Genomic DNA, 19,641 nt, shown 5'->3' with positions numbered 1-19,641 from the left:
ACCCCTTTCATACCTTTTTTTTCAAATAAGTGGTGTGGGGTGGTTCTGTTCTCAACTAATAAATATGTTATTACTTAAATTTTACACCAGGTTTTCATGTTCTATAATAAAGTTAACTCTGTAGCGGGCTGAAATAATAATCTCTCCCATCCTCCTCCTTGACCCCCTTCCCTCTCCCCCTACTGGTTAAACGACCTGACCAGTAAAAGCGAGGGAAAATTGCAACCTTATTTGACAATTTTTCTCTTGTCATTATATCCACGTATATTCTACATCTATTGCTCGAATACACTGTGAGGGAATTACTAATTAGTTTGCTAAATAAAGTATTTCAAGTTGGAGGGTTGTTTATTGCTGCGCTACTGCGCTGAATATAATTTCTCTTGTTGATTAGGTTCTTGAGAAACTAATTTAGTGGTAGAAAGAAATGTTAAGAAACCAAAATATAATTATAAATACACAATAGAAAACTAGGATTTTTTATTAAGGGAAATAAAGGATAATGAAGCGTAAACTAATATACATCCCTTTCTTCTTCCCTATATTTCTCATCCACCAATAGAAGAATTAAATATGGGAGAGGGGAGGGGAGGTAAATTCCTATTGTCTTATTCCTGAAATTTTAGTTTCTTTATCATTATATGGAAATGTACCAGAAATTTTCTTTTAAAAATCTACTGATAATTTCCAGAATAGCATTGAAACCGATTCACATCCGCTAGATAAGAACCGGTTCTCCGCCATACTAAAAAAAATCATGTATAGCATCGTATTACAGGCAATTTTTCACGAATATTAAAATAAAGATAGCATAACTGGTTTTGATTTTAAAATTTTTCCTTTCAATATCCGCGGAAAACTGTCTATAATACGATGCAATAAATAACTTTTGTCAGATGGAGTGGGGAGTATTGTACTATAAATTATACTGAACTACAAATTTTTATAAACATAATCTCTTATATGTTGGCTTAATTACTTTAAGTTATTCCATTAAATCTACAGAAAGGGTAATTTTACAATCATTGGGGATGTATTTAAATTTATCATTCATTGCCCTATCCCCGAGTAGTCCCCAATTTATGATAATGTTTCCTATGGCACCTATGATGTTAAGCCAGGGTGTACGTGAAGGTTATTTATCTGTCTGTTGAACATGTTGAACTGTGATACTGCTATTGTATCAACAAAAGATTATAGCATAAAATATATGCTAATTTTTTATAATTTAAAGCCTTATTTCTCATTACTCTCATTTCTCAAGTACAACCCCAATCATGATAAACAAAATTACCCCATCTGTAGATGTGACAAAGGTCCTAAAAATTATATCTTCAATCTGAGACTAAATAAAAGTGTTCATAACTGAAATATGAGCAACATAAAGTTATTTTTAAGTTATCCCCCTATCATAACTGTTTATAACATCTGACATAGCAGCAGTAGGAACCATTTTATTATCTTAAATCATGACACGTTGTTGGGCATTTAGAACCTATCACTTTCCCGACAACTAGCAGATGATGTGCCATACAAAATGCGGGATTATGACTTACTTGTATGACTTAAGTTGATAAATAAATAAGTTTATAATAACAACACAAAAGTTTGACTTGGTTAACTGTATGAAATAAAATAATAGAAAATCCCCAATAACATATTTTCCTTATTTTAGAGTAATAATTTAGAGAGAGGGAACATTGGACTATAAAACATACTGGTACTCAAAGTGATGTAAATATTCTCCTATTTGTTGGCTAATAATTTGACTGGGTACCCTAATTAGCAAAGTCCTCTTTTGTGAATAATGTAAAAAAAACTGTATCCTTAATTTCTAATTTTTGTTCTTCAAGCTGTGGATAGGTAATGCAAAAAGTGTAGAATTTTTTTAGTGTGCTTTTCCCTCCGCATATGTATCATTTACTAAGTAAATTTGCGATTACTTTTATTTAATGAAATCTTCCAATTTGTAACATTTACAAAACAGCCTACTTTATTGCATCAAGATCCATGACAGATCTATATAGGAAATAAACGTCTATAAATGAGCTCAAGTCTTCCAATGGTAAAGTGTTTAAAACTCATAGTGCTCCAATAATCCTCATTAAACTCTCATTGACCAAAGCGATAGGACCTTTATTCTATTTGTTTATGAAATGAATTAAGTTTTTCACTTCATGTAGATATTTGAATTACATTGAAGTATTTAATCCTTATTCATAAATAAAAAGTATTCGTTCATAATAGAGTAAATCTAAGAAAACTGTATTTTAAAAGAATTCGATTGTGGCGACACTTCCTTTGTGTTAAAATATTAAAACTAAAATTTTAATCATATTAACCCTTTGGTGATGATAATGTGAAAAAAATATAATTGAAAAAATCTTTTTAAAATCATTTAAATTAATAAATACAATAAGTACAAATCTATTATCTATTTCTCAATAAATCTATAAATCTAATGGCGGGGGAGGAAAATAGATTTATTGAGAAATAGATAATAGATTTGTACTTACAGAAAACTAGCCAACAGCGATATAGTTATATTGAGCCAACTCTAGTATTATTATATTAACAGAACTGCATACCATTACAGTAGTACAAACAGTATCATCTAAGGAAGAAGGTGGTTATTGGATTGTATATTGTAATGGTACCCAAGTCGTATTAACTCAGTCGTTAATTAAAAACTTTAATCGTAATTGGTTGATTTAGACTAACAGTTTCCAAACTATAATCTTAATCTGCATTGTGGGTAACTTTGTTTATCCTCATTGGGGATGTAAAGCATCGTCTGTTATCCAATACCTTGTTCTCTATCTCTTTCTTCATCCTGATCATTAAAATCGCTACACTTTTCGCAACAAAAACAAATTGTTATTCGTGCGGTAGTGAAGTTGCTCTGCGTGTTGCAAATGTAACAATGTTTTATGTCTAGCACCTGCTAATACGTTTTCATACAATTTAGCAAGACAAATCTATATTATATTTTTCTTAGGTTCTACACATTTTTTTGTGAATGTTACTGAAAATAGGTTAACTTGTTTTTTTAGATCTTTTGATTCAAACAACAAATCTTTACAGAATTTCATTATGATTAATATTATATGTGCAAAACGCCAAAAAAAATTGCTGTAATTTGCAAGCACTCACGGTTATGAAGATATTACTGCAACCATCAATTTAGTCTCAACTACCTCTCCATAACAAATTATTATGATGACCCACACCTAGCACTAACAATTTAGTCTCAAGTACCTCTCCATAATAAATTATTATCATGACCCACACCAAGCACTAATAATTTAGTCTCAAGTACCTCACAATTTCAAATTATTATGATGACCCACACCTAGCACTAACAATTTAGTTTCAACCACCATTCCATAACAAATCATGTCCAACACATTGTACACATATCTGGCAACTTTCGGTTGCACATTTTATCAGTTCCCACAATGAAAAATGTTTTTTTTCCTCTCTCCAAATTGCTCTCACTACACACAACAAGTAATGAGTTTCCAAACAGGGATAGGAGAAGAAAGGATAAATTAATCCTGCCTCCACTTTGTATGTGGAAAATTCTGCGTTTTATACATTGACAATGTTAGAGTGTATGTAACAATTATTTTCTTCCTAACAAAAATAAAACATTATTAGCAACAAATACAGAATATCGTTTAAATCAATATATAAGTATAGATGTATAATATAACCCAGACAACTACCTAGTCCAAGTGGTGGGGACCTTTCATCTGCCAGCAAATTGCTTTCTATTCTTTTGTAGCATCTTAGCTGTGTTAATATTTCTGTCGCGTTTGGCTAATATGGGAATTGTTATTTTAGCCCTTGGCTTGTTTTACATTATTAGAGGACATGAAAATCGGGTGTAAGATCCAAGTAATAATATATCAGTTCCCCAAGAGGCGTGTAATCAAAGGGTCTTTGTCTGTTCACAATATATATTATTATATATGCTAATTGTGCGTTTTTCAAATAAACATTTTGCACACTTTTCAAATCCATCTGGGAAAGCTTTGCTCTTAGTTGATAAGTTTTAAGAAAACATTGTGTATCCAACAATAGCTCAATAATTGAACTGACACAAAACAATGAAAACAAGGTACAAAAACAAGGATAATTATGTCTTAATTTTGTGCAGTAGTTATGTAAAAAATAGCATGAAAGGTACACTATCTATAAGTAGCAGTTGCGCTCCTTCATAAAATCCCAACTTTCAATTTTAGTTTTTTTTATGTAGAGAGGGGGGGGTTTACAGGAATAATTTTTCTATGACACTTCTAGGAAGCTTTATTGTAAAGGAGAACCATATCGTTCCAGCAAATAGCGACATCAATTGATACACACAGACAGATATCAAGTTAATTTTTAATTAAAGATTAGCTAGCAAAAGTGAAGTAAAACATAAGTTTTAATAAGTATCATAGACAAAAAAAACCATTTCATCATATCCAGAAACAATGCATTTCTTATAAGATTATACCTTAAAAGAAATAAGTCATTTCATAAATAGATTTAAAATGTTTTCATCATACGTGTACAAATAGGCAGTCTAATATTGTACTAAAGCTTTGCTTTTCAAGATCTCATGAAAATTATTTTTGCAAAGTGTTAGGACTTGGCAAATATTTACTTAAATTAAATAATAGGGAAAAAAGGAAAAGGGGATATATGTTCTATATTTAATCATGTTAAGTTTGTTTTAAATTTAACCCAGCAGGGATCTTTAATCACAATGTGAACTTTTTTTTCAACTTAAGTTAATATAAAAAACTTAAAAAGTGTTTTAATAGAAAAAGCTACTCTAAAATAGGCTTTGTCCGTCCGTCTGCAATGCTATGGGGTAAATGTGATTACATATTATTTAGTATTAATAATATAGAAATGGCTATGGAATAAAAATTAATTATAATCAGAGAGTAAGGGAGGGGACAATGGGCAATTAATTCAATTTAAGCGTATTTGCTGAAAGACCTTGAAATCCAGATTAATCCAGCAAATATGGACGAAATTTTAAAGGGAGAGTTAATACAATACAGAAAACAATAAAATAAGAAGAAAGTTCCAAGAAAAAAGCATTCATTTGAAAATTATATTACCAGCACATCAGACTGACTTAACCATTATGTAATTAATAACTAGAAAAATCTCCCTGGAAACCGTTCAACCCCATAGCCCCATAACCCAAAATTTAATTGGATTCTTAAATTGTTTATTACACAAATATCACAATAGAGTATTTATCTATAAAATGATATTTTCTGGAGAGAAAAAAAATTGTAAAAACCAGCCACATCATAACAAATTAAGTTTATTGTTACTTGTCTGCAATATTCAAAATTAACAAACGAGTTAGCAGCATTCTGTGCGCTAGTACCCAAAGTCAGTCAGAAACTGCTAAATTCTTGCACATTCCCTTTGAGCCAGTACCCAAAGTCTGAGACTCCTAAAAATTGAATATTCGATCCATTGTCCCCTCCCTTACTCCCTGATTATAATATTATTAATAATAGATTAAACAATGGTCGACTAATTAATGTTTTAACATTGCTAGTTTTACGGACCAAAAAATAAGAGACCGTGTTTTAATACTTTGGACCAGTAAAATTTACAGTGCAATGATCCCTCCGGCCCTACCACAATTTCACACAAAGATAAATCCCTATCCGAACACAATCCTTTTTATATTTTTCCCAAAAACTTGTATTTATTTACCTACTTTTCTAAGCAAATTTTTACAGGAAAAATAAAAATGAAATAGCGACCATAAAGTTAGGGTCTTCGCATTTATTATTCCCTTCAAAACTTTAAGTAAAATAGAAACAAAATGTAAAAAAATGTTTGTAGAGACATCAAGTTTTTAGAGTATTTAGTTTTAATTGCTTAAATTGCTATTTTTTATAATCTTTGGTTATTTAATGAAAATAAATTATTATTGACTATTCCTTTTAAGATGCTAAAACTTTTAATGGCTACACTGTACCTATCCCTGATCCCCAAAACTTAAAAATTATATTTTAGATTACCCCCCTTAAACTATATTAAAACTGCTCATTTTACCCCCCTCAAAAAAGCTTGGGCGTCCTTGTCCTGAAGGAAATGGGAATACTTAAGGTAGAGACATGCACTTGTTAAAAAAATTTCAAACTTTCTAACTGTTGATTATTCCTGTATTCCTGATACAAATTTGCACTCATTTGTATTACTTTAGACTGTGCCGTATTCCCTGAGGGAGGCAAAACTTTGGATATTTGTTTATGTAACATACAGGGAAAGGGAAATTGTGGGAGAAGAAATTATTTTTTTTTAATTTTCGAAAGTGGGCGTGGGAGTCATCTTAGTGTAGCTTCTCATAGATCCTTGGAAGGTTTATAGGTATTTCAAGGGAGGGTACCACACCCTCCGAAAAGAAATCTCCCATAGAAAAAAATTACCCCCCCCCCCCCCACAAAAAAAAACAAAAACAAAAATTTACTTTTTCTAACCAAACTTAAATTGAAAGAGTGGGGGAGAGTGGACTTACTCTACCACTCACATAAGTGCCCTAAAGTAGTCGCTGGAATCAACAAAACTGTTATACAAAAATCAATATAGTTCATTGTTCTGTTTCAATCAAAAATAAATTGTTGTTGCTGCGCTACTTTTGAACACAATTACACTTGTTAATTATTATGAATGGTCAAGTAATTAGATACAATTACTACTGCAGCCATGTTCATGTAATTTGATCAATAAAAGTCTCTAGTAATTATGTTCTTATATGCACAATAAGTCAGTCATTTAGAGATGGGACAATGCAATTTACATTAATTTGCATAAATTTTGGCATTTGTAGCTGTTTCGTTTTGATGGGAAAAGGATTTGTAGATTTATAATGAATTATTGTAAATGTATATTTTTCAATGAATCTTATCGTCCCTGTTTTCTTAATTTATAAGAAAATGTACAGGACAATTAGATAATCATATTATAATGTGATATAATTAAATTTAAAAATACAAGGAAAATAATATTTATAAGTAGCAAAGCATTAGATATTAACAGTAAATAATTAAATACAGGCTAATGTTAAAGGACATACTTACATTTTTAGGACATGATTATAGAGATGCTCTCTTTTAACATTGTACTTTGTTGTCCTAGGAATCAGTATTCCCAAAATCAGACTAATAGGACAATAATATCACATAAAAATTAGCTGTTAAAAAAGTTAAAAATTAACATGTTTAAAATGGACGTACGAACATTCTGGTAAAGATTATAGAGTTGCTACGCTCTCTAAGTTGTACCTAACTACTACAGAAAACATTATGCAAAGTTTGAAATCGATAGGACAAATCTAATATGCCTAAGTTAACATAAAAAGCTTTCCGTTACGGACGGACGTACGGACCGACCCTAATTATAGAAAAGCTTTGCTTTTAGTAAAGATATTATTATTATAACCATTAGTATATTAGATACTAGTGGTTGCTCATATACCATCCAAAGGCTCTGTAATGGTATTCGTTGGAAGAGGAAGGCACAGACAAACATTTTAAACATTAGAAGACTTAAACCTCAGATTTAAATTTAAACCATCCCGGGTTCAATGTGATACATTCCTAAAATGGAGAACTCTTAAAGTTCAGCGGTTACTGAGACCTTAACGGACAAACAAACCTTATCATTTAATATAACAAAACATATAATTAATATAATAAAACTTTTATGATTTAGCTTGTTTGTTTTAGTGCTTGCTGACATATACGATGGTCTGTACGGTCAGTTATTCCCCTGGATAGAATGTTGTTCACACTTCTCCCTCACTCTCTCAATATTTCTCATTATCTGCATAACTATTGAACGATACCAGGTATATAAAACTGTTCTATGTAGAAGCGCAGCTACTCTATAAATACTGTACTCTGCAGTCGGTTTTCTGCAGTCTGCACGTTCTTCTGTGAACCATGACCAAGGCTTTTACTCCCCAAATGGGATGGCTTTGAATCCTGAAGAACCTTAAACTTTACCTCTTGGTACAAAGCCAATAGGTTTTTTTTTAAATAGGTTAACTTTTTACATTTTTACCCATCCCAAGGCTGTCATTTATCCTACATCCCCCCCCCCCCCAACCCCCCCCAAAAGAAAAATTACCACCCCAACCCAGATTTTTTACCCAACAATCAAAATAAGAAAATACTTGGACGTCCTTACCCACCCTATCATTTAAATGCAGGAGTTTTATACATATAATTTGAAAGTACTAAAGTAACTTTTTCGTACAAAATAAGTACAAAAAAGGAATAAAAAAATAAAGCAGAAAGAGTTGTCATGTATATTTGAAATATATAAATATAAATAATGCAGTAGAATTATGGTAACATCCTCATTTCTCAAAATGGACCATCCTAACCTTATTTTCTGAAAATAAAAAGAATTAATAAGTTGGGGGGGGGGGGGGGGGGGGGGTTGGAGTTTTCCTATGTAGCATTTGCGTTGATTGTAACTGTGCGATGGTTGTATGGTTGGAGTCAGGACCACAACGCGTCATACTTGAGACGATAAAATGATATACTCTTCTTCAATGTCCGGAATAAAGAGGTTTGGAGGGGAGGGTAATTACTTGTCCTATTAAGTGGTATAAATAATCATCATTTTTCATGACTCCCAGAAAAAGAATGTGCAATTAAAGAGGTAGTTGTTTGTTGTTGTATGCTATATTTACAAATTTTCCTGTCTGGACAGACAGGAAAACACTGATCACTTTATTTATGAATCCTTATCCCTAAGGTTTCCTTTATGTATGGCGCCTTGCGGATTAACATGTATTTAGCTTAACCTATCCTAATATTACCAAAATTAATTGATAAGGCCACCAAACAGAACCATTTATTAGTTTTCAATCAAAAACCTGGGAGTAGGTAGTGGAGGTTCACTGTCAATTAAAGGGATATTACGAAGATGTAATTCAATAACAGGGTACATTTGCAACGCATACTTGTGATACAGGGATATGGAAAGTGAGGAGAAAATAATCTTTCCCCGCTTTCTATAAATAATATATGACTAAAAGGTTTTGAACATAATATCTTTAATTAAAATTTTTCTCTTGTATTTCCAGCAATAAAATCTAGTTTTTAATCGTTGTAACATCATTTATCGTAAATTTTTCACATCCTCTCATGTTGCGAGATAGGGTTGAGGATTAATTTAAATGTTATTGCCCATCCTTTCCTCTAGATGCATATACACATAGAAAAATATTTTTGAAACACAAATGGCAGACCTATATTGGGATTACATGGAAAAGGGAGAAAATGGTTGAAATATTTCTTAGATGATGGTATTTTTTTATCAAAACTGTATTTGCTTCTTGATGCTGTACTACTATTGGAATTATTGTCCTTATTTTATAGAAAAATTATCCTTAATAAATTTACAATTCAAAATAATGCATATCTTTTTTTTCAGGCGGTTTGCTATCCACACTATTACCAAGTAAGTAAACGCCTTTGATTGCGAGGCTACTCTATAAGTCACTGCGTCGATCCATTCATAATCAGGGTAACTTAAGCCCAGTTCACAAAAGACAAAGACCTCTGGAAATTTTAGGTGGACCTATAGAAGCTTTAGGTTGACTGATTTTATAAAGGTATTTGTGGGTTGTACTTGTTTAGGTTGACCTACAGAAAAAATCGGTCGACCTTTAAAAGTTATTTGTAAACTGGGCATTAATATTCAATTTTTTCCTTTCAAACCTGAATTATTTTTTATAAATAAATAAGACTTTTTTAATAGAACAATAAAATTATTTGCCCACTGTCTCATCCCACGGAGGGTGGGGGAGTCATCTTTGGTAGGGTGAAGATACCCTCCTCCAAAAAAACGTTACCTATAAGAAGACAAAAATTCTTTACTACTTTATATAATAGGATATTGCTGAGCTACTTACTTGTAAAAAAATTTCGTAGAATTGCAAAGTTTAAAAATGAAATAATCTGCTTAATGTTTAACGTTTATTAGAATTGTAATAAAAACATATATATATATCAAATTCAAACTCACATAATAATCCAAAAATTATCTTTTTAGTTGCGTAACATCTCTAAAGGTATTCTCCACCTCATTTGCTCTCTGACTACTTCCCCTTTTCTCTTCTCCTTGCATAAATACTAAAAAATCAAGAATCAAATCGTATAGTAGACCTTATAATAAAGGAACATGATCTGTGTAAGTGTGTCTCTCTGTCTATAAAGGAGGATCTCGCAAACTGCTGAACCGATATGGTTCTCCTTTACAATGGAGTTTCTCATAGGTCCTGGGGGTTTAACTATTTTTGGGGAGGATACCTCCATCCTCCGAAGAAAAATCACTTCTTTAAAAATGTCCCCTCTCAGCCACCTTCAAGTGCCACTGGAGGCCTTTAGGGGCGTAGCTGCTAGTTTTGAAATATAACAAATATAAACGCGGAAAATGTCTTTTAGAAAGAGAATTAGGGAAAGTGTATTTTCCCAATCCCTTAAATTATTTACTTGGTCCGTCGGTCTGTCATTCATTTTCTCGCACAATTTTTTTAGGCTCACTGAACATCTGCTCTAAAACTCACTTTATCTGTTGGTGTCTGTTTGGTACTTACAGATGTTGCCATGCATATTTTATTGTTAAAAATGATTTAATCAACGCACCTACGGTCGTTTAAAGTCTTGTTTATTCATTTAGTAATTAATTTTTGCGAAAATGCATTAAGATATTAAATATTTATTGTAATACCCCATTTATATTTTTTAATTCAAGTAATTTAAGTAAAGTACTGGACAATATATTGCCCAGTTAAACTTAGATGCAGCAATTATATCAACACATGTCATGATGAAATTATAATCGTTAGCAATACACTGATCGCCGGGAGGTTAAGGCAGTTTATTGAAAGGGGCTCATGGTAGTTACTAATGAAAAATGCAAAAACGAAATCCGGACCACTCCTTCTTTGGCGAAAATGCGGGAAAAGGATTTTTGCTATTTTTAACCTAAAATTCACTGTTCATCATTGATCTAGAATAACTCTTTTGTACTATAATATAGTACGTATATTCTATAGATCATTATAATGCTTTAAGTTTTACAGGATACTTTTTATTATTACATAAGGAACCTTCATTTTATTAGGAATAAGAAAACTTTTTGGTTGATTAGATCAGTTTCTTTTTTTAAACAAAACTTTTCTATATTAAAAATTTGTCTGACGTTTTTTATTTATGATTATCTATGATTTTTTCTTTATGGCAACTACTCTCAAGATTTAAATATTGTTAATGATTCCTGTGACAATAAGGAATAAAATTTTTGATTATTACTTTCTTGATTTTAATGGTGATTTCGAGACGATTAGGAACAAATAATATAGATTATAAAACAATTAAGTATTATATTTTATAGTCTTTGGTGTGAAGCTCTAGATTTGAGACTCACTTATGTTTGTTGTTTCTTGTAAATTAGATTATGTTTTTCTTCTATACATCTGAGATCTAAGAAAAATAAACTTTTTTTATTTTGTTTACAAAAGATGCCTAAAGTTGATTGTTCAATTTTTTTTTCATTCTTTCTCAATATGTATGTAATATTCAGATTAAAGTGTGACATTAAGTAAGTTAATTAAAGACGGATATACCCATATTATAGAGTAGTTGCACTGGTGAATATTGTAGAACCACAGTCCCCAATGTTTTTATCCCGCCAAATAAGAGCTAGTAATAAAAATTTGGGGAAAAGTTTTCTTGATATTTCACTGTGGGCTAGAATTGAATCAAGACAAAAGTAAGTGCCGAGCCCTGGGACCTATGTATAGTGAAAATAGACATAAAACCATGATGATTACAGGTAAAACCAAAATATTTCAGCGGGGGCTTTTTGAGAAATTTCAACTAGGAGTTGCCGCATAATCATGACAAGAAAAGCAAATACTGTTTATTTAAAATTTTGAACAACTTTGCTTTTATGAAGTCCTTCTTAAAACCTCTCTATATATGATTTATTTTAGGCTGAATTTTCCTGACCTTTGAAAGCAAGTGATAAAAATGGCCATTTATTAACTCCCTTCAGGAGTGGTTTTATGAAGAACTTTATAAAAGCAAAGTTGTTCAAAAATAAAAATTAATAATATTTGCTTTTCTTGTTAAGATTATGCGGCAACTCCTAGGGGGTGAAAATTGAACTTGAAATTTTCATATCTAATTTTCTTAAAAAGCCCCCGCTGAAATATTTTGGTTTTACCTGGAACCATCATGGTTTTATGTCTATTTTCAGCATACATAGGTCCCAGGGCACGGCACTAACTTTTGTCTTGATTCAATTCTAGCCCACAGTGATTTACAATTAAAGTCAGCTAGAATTTAACAAAGTGTTTGATAACAAAACAAAAATAATTATTACCATAAAACTATTATTAATCTAATTATTAATCTATACTTTGAAAGAAAAAATAATGTGCGATTAATATTTGTTGCAGGTTCGAGCCCAGTCAGGGAAACATGTCCTTCTGTTTAATCATCTGGTTCCAAGTATGATTCTGGCGTTTCTGGTCAATATGCTTAGGTAAAAGTTGTTCATTTGAAATAAAAGAACAAGGATGACAACATCTATAAGCAGCAAAGCACAAAATATAAATTGATAATGAAATGGACAAACATAATTTTAGAGAATATGGTCAGTTGATATAAAAATGGAAAGAATGCAAATATTCAATAACTTATAGAAATCACAAAATCTATATAAAAAATGAGGTATTGTCTGTAAAAATTAATAAATTATGCTGTAAAATCTTTTGTCTTGACCATTACTAAGATGAAGTATTATTAGTCATTTGCAGATATTCTATTATATTAAATAAAAAGTTTATTTTGTCAATATCTTAGGATTTCGGTAACTAAAGAACCGATTGAATTCTACATTTTATAGTAGATTCGCCTAGGTCCAGGGATGATTTTGGGCCAATTTTTGTATTTAAGTCTTGGGATGGTTTTAAGAAAAATTTTTGCTTTCCCTGATATCTTTCATGCATATCTCCTAGATGCTATTACAATAGTCCTTTCTTCTTCAAACTCATTGAGAAAAAAAAACAAGCTTGATCAATAAATTTATGAAATTTCAAAACCCTCCAATAAACAATGACAATTTATTTTTTGTCCAGGTTTATCCAGCACATCAGCATGGCGTTTGATCTTGGCCTACAGCGGCATTCAGTTTATCTGAAACTTATCATAATCTCACAGGTCAATTAGTTTAACTTTGCATCAGTTTTTCCCACCAAAATTTTATTATTTCATTTATAGCAAAATCACATAATTCTCTAAAGGTAATTCAAAATTTGTCTATTAAAAGATTTTAGATAATTAGAAATACGCGGTTATTAATCTTTTATTTCAGTGATATATACTATTATAAATCATGTACTGTAAATAAAAGTAAGATCATAAAATCATGCTCGGTTCAAGTCAGCCCGCTCGTCATGGATACAAATAATTACAGGTTTTCGTAAGCTTTTGATAATCGTGAAACTTTTGTAAACTTTGGGTCTGTCTGTTTGTCTTTCTTTATGGCTGTTCGAAGAAAGCCGTGCCACAAGCTTTCTTATGTTTAAATAGTCCAAACAAATTAATAACATTTACGATGATTTTTCAAAATAAACATTAAGCTGGAGGCGTATTTTTATTTAATTTTGGTATGATTTAATCACTTTATTCATTTTATTTTATTTTAATTTGACAATGAGGCATAATATTTAAGCGTTATGTAATTTGTAAAAAAAAAAGATATTTTGTAATTTGAAGCTCTAAGGCTCAGCTCATTAAATAATTTTCTGGCAAGTTTAGCTGTGCTTTTAAATTGGTTCTCATACCCGTTTATGTATGGTTATATAAACGGATAAGATAAACTTTTTTAATGAATTAATGAGACTGAAATAATGTGCAAACTTTTTTAACGATTCTCTTTAATTTTTCTACTGTTAAGAGAAAACAAATTAGCCAAACACTAAGTACACGTATAAAAATAAATGCGGCATTATGTAAAAGGTTAAGTTCTGTTGAGATGTGCTAGCGATGTCAAAACTCTGTGGGAACCTGAGATTGGTTTTTGAAACAAAAATGTCGTCTGCATTTGAATCAATCAATGAAAAATCTCGTTCAATTACGTTGTGAATATCAATAACTATTCAATTTTTTTAAATTATTGGTACCTAGAATTTGTGTATATGAGCATTTTTTCATAAGACAAAATGGGAGGGAAAATGAAGTTCTTTTGCATGTACAAATAATTTTAACCATTAAATATAAAGTTAAAATTTAATATAATAGCCTCTTTAAATCTTAATATTTAAGAAAAAATATAATGTTTATTAATGTGTGGCTTCGAAGCCGATTAATATCCGCTGGATTAGAACCGGTTCTCAACTATACTGAAAAATAATGTGTAGCTTCGTAAAACGAAAAATTATCCACAAATATTGAAATTAGTATCATAAAATTAATAACAGTTTTATTTTATTAGATCAGGTCATTGGCCCCTCAAGTCTAAAAAAACTTCTCTTTATTTTATATCCGCGGAAAGCTGTCTATGATATGATGCTGTAAATAATTATTATGCTACTAAGATCAACTAAAAATTATAAGGATAAGTACTTGATAATAGGGAAAATATATAAAACATATACAACACTTAAAAATTAAGAAGGATAATAAGAAAATATTCTAATATTTAATCTAATGAGAATAACATACTTATTGTAAATTTAGAACGATCATTATATACAAAAAAAATAATATTTGAAGCCTCAAAAAAGAGTGAATAATAAATGAAGACAATTTTAAAAATTTTTAGCAAAGCTTTTTGCTAAACATAATTGCCTTTTATTGAAATAATCATCAGAGAGTTTTCAAGAAGAAACTAGGAAAAAAGAGAAAATTTAAGTAATTCTGACCAATTATATATTAGCATTTTTTAAATTCATCAATCAATGTGGGAGGAATTTAATAAATTTTTAAGTTACATTTGTTATTTTGAAATATTTAGACAGACAGATATATAAAAATTAGAGTAGCTTTACTACTAAGAATCTTTGCTTTTATAACGGTTTATATAAATAGGAATATGGCTTTTAAAAATTCGTTTTAAATAGCGCAGCAATAACATTGGGCACTGTAGTAGAAGCAAAGCCTAACGATGTCATATACTTGGTAACATGATCTTAGATTCATACCTTTAAATAAGATAAATAAAAAAAATTAGCCAATAAATCGCTGAATTGTTTGTTAAAGTTAAATGTGCCAGTTACACAAACAAATATATATTTTAAAGTGTATGTTGAGAAAAAGGGGATTAGATTCTCGCATTTATCCTTAGATAAAATTTGAAGAATTGTTGGCAATTATCCCCAGCTTTACTCTACACTTTCAAGAATTATCCTTCTCTCTCTCCATCACAACTGACTTAATAACTGTTACATAGACACACAATTTAAAAATAGTTATAATTTGACTATTTAGCTCACAATGGGTTGAACTGTGATTTAAATTTTCATAACAATTTTGTATACATATATATTGAACACAGTAATAGTGTCTGACTGATTATGATGTAACAAAAAAAAATTAGCCAATGAGAGGCCGTTATTGACCAATGGTAAAATTTATAGTGGCCTCTCATTGGCTAATTTTTTTTGTTACGTCATAATCAGTCAGACACTATTACTGTGTTCATATATATTATTCTTTGCTATTAAGGTATTCACTGACAAGAATGTGAATAACAATTCAAACACATTAAATTATCAAACAAAATTGTGAAAATGTCTGAGAATTAAATTTCATAAGTTGTAAAATATAATGTTATTATCATTTACAAGAAAAAAATTATGATGTCACTATTCTTTTCATTGTATTTTAAAAGCATAATCCTTCATGCAAATGTGGCATTCTCCATTCAAGTTTATGCATTTCCATCCCTGTCCACATTCCTATACTTCTCTAGCTGAGTCAGACCTCCACTTATAACCGCCATTATACTCCATCCTGCTGTGTTGAGGGACTAGTTGATTTTATGTAGGCCTTGTGTGAACATCTCACCACCAGCTTACACTTGGTAGACTGTATACCTATATGCTAGGTTGTCGACAGTCTTAGTCCCATATTCCTGTGCACGTGGTTTTCTGTCCTGTACAGAAAACGAGACGTCCCAGCCTTTAATTGATATCATATTTAAATATATCCAATAAATAATAATCCCATTAATCTGCCTATTCTAACCAGTTTAATTACTTAATAAATCTTGTATTTTTTAGAAATACCTTTGTTATATTATTAATATATAATTGTGTCGAAGCTACTCTATACTCGTATTCCGGTCTGTCTGTACATCCCCTCATACGTCATTTTGGCGCAGTCTTGTCTACCACTCAATTTTTGAGGGGGGAAGGTATAGATAATTATTAACGTACAGACAAAATCAAACTGTAAAGTAGCATCGATTGCAAAGTGAAATTAATATTTTCCTGATAACTAAGTTTATTCACGGAAACAGTTTATAGTAACAATTTGTTACAGAATATTGCTAATAATTATTTCGTGGCAAACTGCCAAATAAAGATAAAAAGGAACCCGCCTTTCATTTTCACACTAGTATTTAATTTCACACATTTCTATATTTTCTCCCTAAAACAGGAAGAAAGGGATACTCCCAAGTTCTTAAAAAGTTCGTGGTAGACAAATAAGTGTTAACGAACACTACAGCTCCAGCACCATGACCGATAATGCCAAGAAGGGGGATGATAAAACCAAAACTCCGCCGGCTCCGCCGGCTCCGGCCGTCCCTGATAACACGCAGCCGCAGTCAGACCCACTTTCCCCTGAAAAAATCAAAGAACTCATAACGGAAGCGTTAAATGTTAAATTAAACGAATACTCGTCACATTATAGAGATATAATAAAACAAGAATCCGAGATTATGAAGCTCGAAATAGAAACAAAATGGGCAGGGTTTAAGGACACGGAATCACATCGCAGATTATTAGCCGATACCGACATCTTAGACCTAAAACGTAGGGTATCAAAACTCCCAGCGGACGGAAATCTAGGCCCATTGTTTGCGGAAAAAACGTTAAACGAAAGTCTCAACACGACTCATTTTAACACCATAGGTGATGACTCAATTAATGCCACTTTTTATGACCGGCTATCGGTCCAACAAAAGATAAACGTGACCGAATGGGTCGCCAAGGATAGAATTACAGCCCCAGGTTGTATGGCTTATTCAATTGTAGGATTTGTAGGTCCGGCGGATAACGACAATTGGATGAATGTAAGAGAAACTTCCCTAACGGAATACGAAAAAACTTTATTAGAAAGGTTTCCCTTTATCCCTGATAGGATTAAGTCGTTAGAGCCTCTCCGTAGATCTACACGGTCTGCACCCAATGTAGCAACAAGACCCTCTACAAGAAGCACACCAGGCACACCCGCGACGGCAGCAACCAGCGCCGCCGACGATGATTTTATTAAAGAATGCTTTATTAAGGGACAAAAATGGGATTCCGACTTTGCGAGGGATGCCCCTAGGTGGGACGGTAGGGCCGACTTTGATAATTTCTTTTCTAATTTGTGGAGGGTTGCAAAGACATACAGAATCTGTGACCCAATCCTTTTTAAGGATATTTTATACCAGCGAATTTATGACTCTAGAGGGGAACGATTAGGAGACCTAATTACGCCTGAAAGAAATCAGGCCTTATCTGCCTTAAGTTATTACCTGATGATCAGGAGGCTGGTCACTCCTTTCTCGGATCCAGAAGTAGCCTCGCAGTACTTCTACAACCTAAAACAGGAGACTAATCAACCCCTTGACACCTACTTTGAAAACAAACTTAGGGTGTTCAAACTCATGAATCCTGGCATTATACCTAAAAAGAAGTGGAAAGAATTCTACCTTAACGTTAGCAAAAATCTGCTGTATACAAACCTTGCCATGGACATGGCTAATTATGTTGAGAATATGCAATTTTTGGACGACTACAACGCTTACTTAAATAAACTTATTACCCTCGGACAAAGATACGTTAATTGGGATGGGTCTGGCCATATTAGCAAGGAAAACCTTTCGGCTTGCTATTCCCAAGCCATGGAAATGTTCCTACCTAAAAATTCTGCGGAAACGAAAAAACAACCCATAATCAGCATTATCGAAGATAATACCCCCACTAACACGGCAGTGTATAAGGAAAACTTAACCGAAGAACCTGACGAGGTTCCTTCTTGGGTAGATCATGAGGATGATCCTATTGCTTGGGATCAAATCGAGGGCGTCATAGGAGTCTTTAATGGGAGGAGTAAAAATATTAAATGCTGGCATTGTAATATCCCTGGCCACGTAGTGCAGAACTGCAACAAAAAGAAAGCTGGGGAGCCCCCACATCCTGAGTCCCGTTTTGGTAAAACACGAAGTAAATTCACCCCACCTAGAAAAGTTCCAGGTAATGGTAATAAAATACCTGAGCAGTATGCGCGTAAAACTATCAACCAAATGGATCAGGAAGCCAGCGATGAATCTGAAATAGATAAACATGTACAAGCGATTGTTAAAAATCACGTCCATTATATGTAAAAGATAAATGGATATATGCGATATTAATTGTCCCTATCCTAGAAAATAAAAATTGGCTGAATGAATTTCATATTTTGATATGGAAAGATAAACAAAATATCCCATGTCAAGCTAAACTTGCAAATTCCTTAATATCAAATATCCCTTACCAGGCAATGCTTTGGCGCGGGAAAATAAAACAAATTGTTATTATTAAGTATGACTAAGCAACATAAAATAAACTCCTTCCCCTCCTTTCCCTATCCAACTGTAGCTGATACAGGAAATTAGGGGAAGTAGGGAGGTAACCTGAGGAGCATTTCACATGCACTTAATATTTCCATTCCTTTTTAAAAAATTAATAGTCTTTATAAAGAAGCCAACAAGTGAATACTTATTTACTATTTAGTAGTATTTATTTTTATCGCATGATCTATTTAAAATGTAAATAGCGTATATTTTTAAGTGTATATACATATGAATCTAAAACATTTGAATTCGATTTTTAACCGCTAGGGGACTGTAAGCAAATTATCTGTATATAAACAATGATTTTAGAGCTAAAGCCTCAGTATCAATTTTATTTGAAAGTTGCACATTTTCAGTTCATTTTCAGCAATTATGTATAATAACGGATTTGTATGGGTTAATATCATTGTATTTTGCACAGTGACAATAATAGAACTATATTTAATTTATTATGTATCCGAAAGATGTCGCCTCGAGTGCTACCGTGGTCCATATAAATAGATAATAAGAAAAAAAAAAGGGGGGGGGGTCTACTGGAAAATCCGTATAAATACGAGTGAATATCCAAATCTAATTCAGTTGTTCAGAAAGATTTTTAATTATCTTTTCCTCTCTGATTTTTTGAGCTGCAATCAAGCAGCATTTAAAAATTAAAAACTTAAATCACTTAAAACGTGATTAATAAAATCTTAAATTATTTCAATTAATATTTGATTGAATTATTTTTCGCTAGGATTACTAGCAAATTAAAAATATCTTAGT

General features: G+C 31.8%; 1 protein-coding gene across 2 annotated transcripts in view; it reads left to right on the top strand.

The window, feature by feature from the left end:
• The window catches only part of LOC145330618 (FMRFamide receptor-like), a 167,750-nt gene that overhangs the window by 87,117 nt on the left and 60,992 nt on the right, over window positions 1–19,641 (top strand). For both annotated transcript variants that reach the window (XM_080175280.1, XM_080175279.1), the window contains exons 5-8: window positions 7,755–7,876; window positions 9,475–9,501; window positions 12,509–12,594; window positions 13,190–13,271. In XM_080175280.1, coding sequence (XP_080031406.1) covers window positions 7,755–7,876; window positions 9,475–9,501; window positions 12,509–12,594; window positions 13,190–13,271 — 317 coding nt within the window. The remainder of the gene's footprint in view (window positions 1–7,754; window positions 7,877–9,474; window positions 9,502–12,508; window positions 12,595–13,189; window positions 13,272–19,641) is intronic.

Source organism: Acartia tonsa, chromosome 10 (assembly GCF_053477335.1).
Source record: "Acartia tonsa isolate MP-2025a chromosome 10, ASM5347733v1, whole genome shotgun sequence".
Classification (NCBI taxonomy): Eukaryota; Metazoa; Arthropoda; class Copepoda; order Calanoida; family Acartiidae; genus Acartia; species Acartia tonsa.
This window is presented reverse-complemented; position numbering and strand designations above follow the sequence as displayed.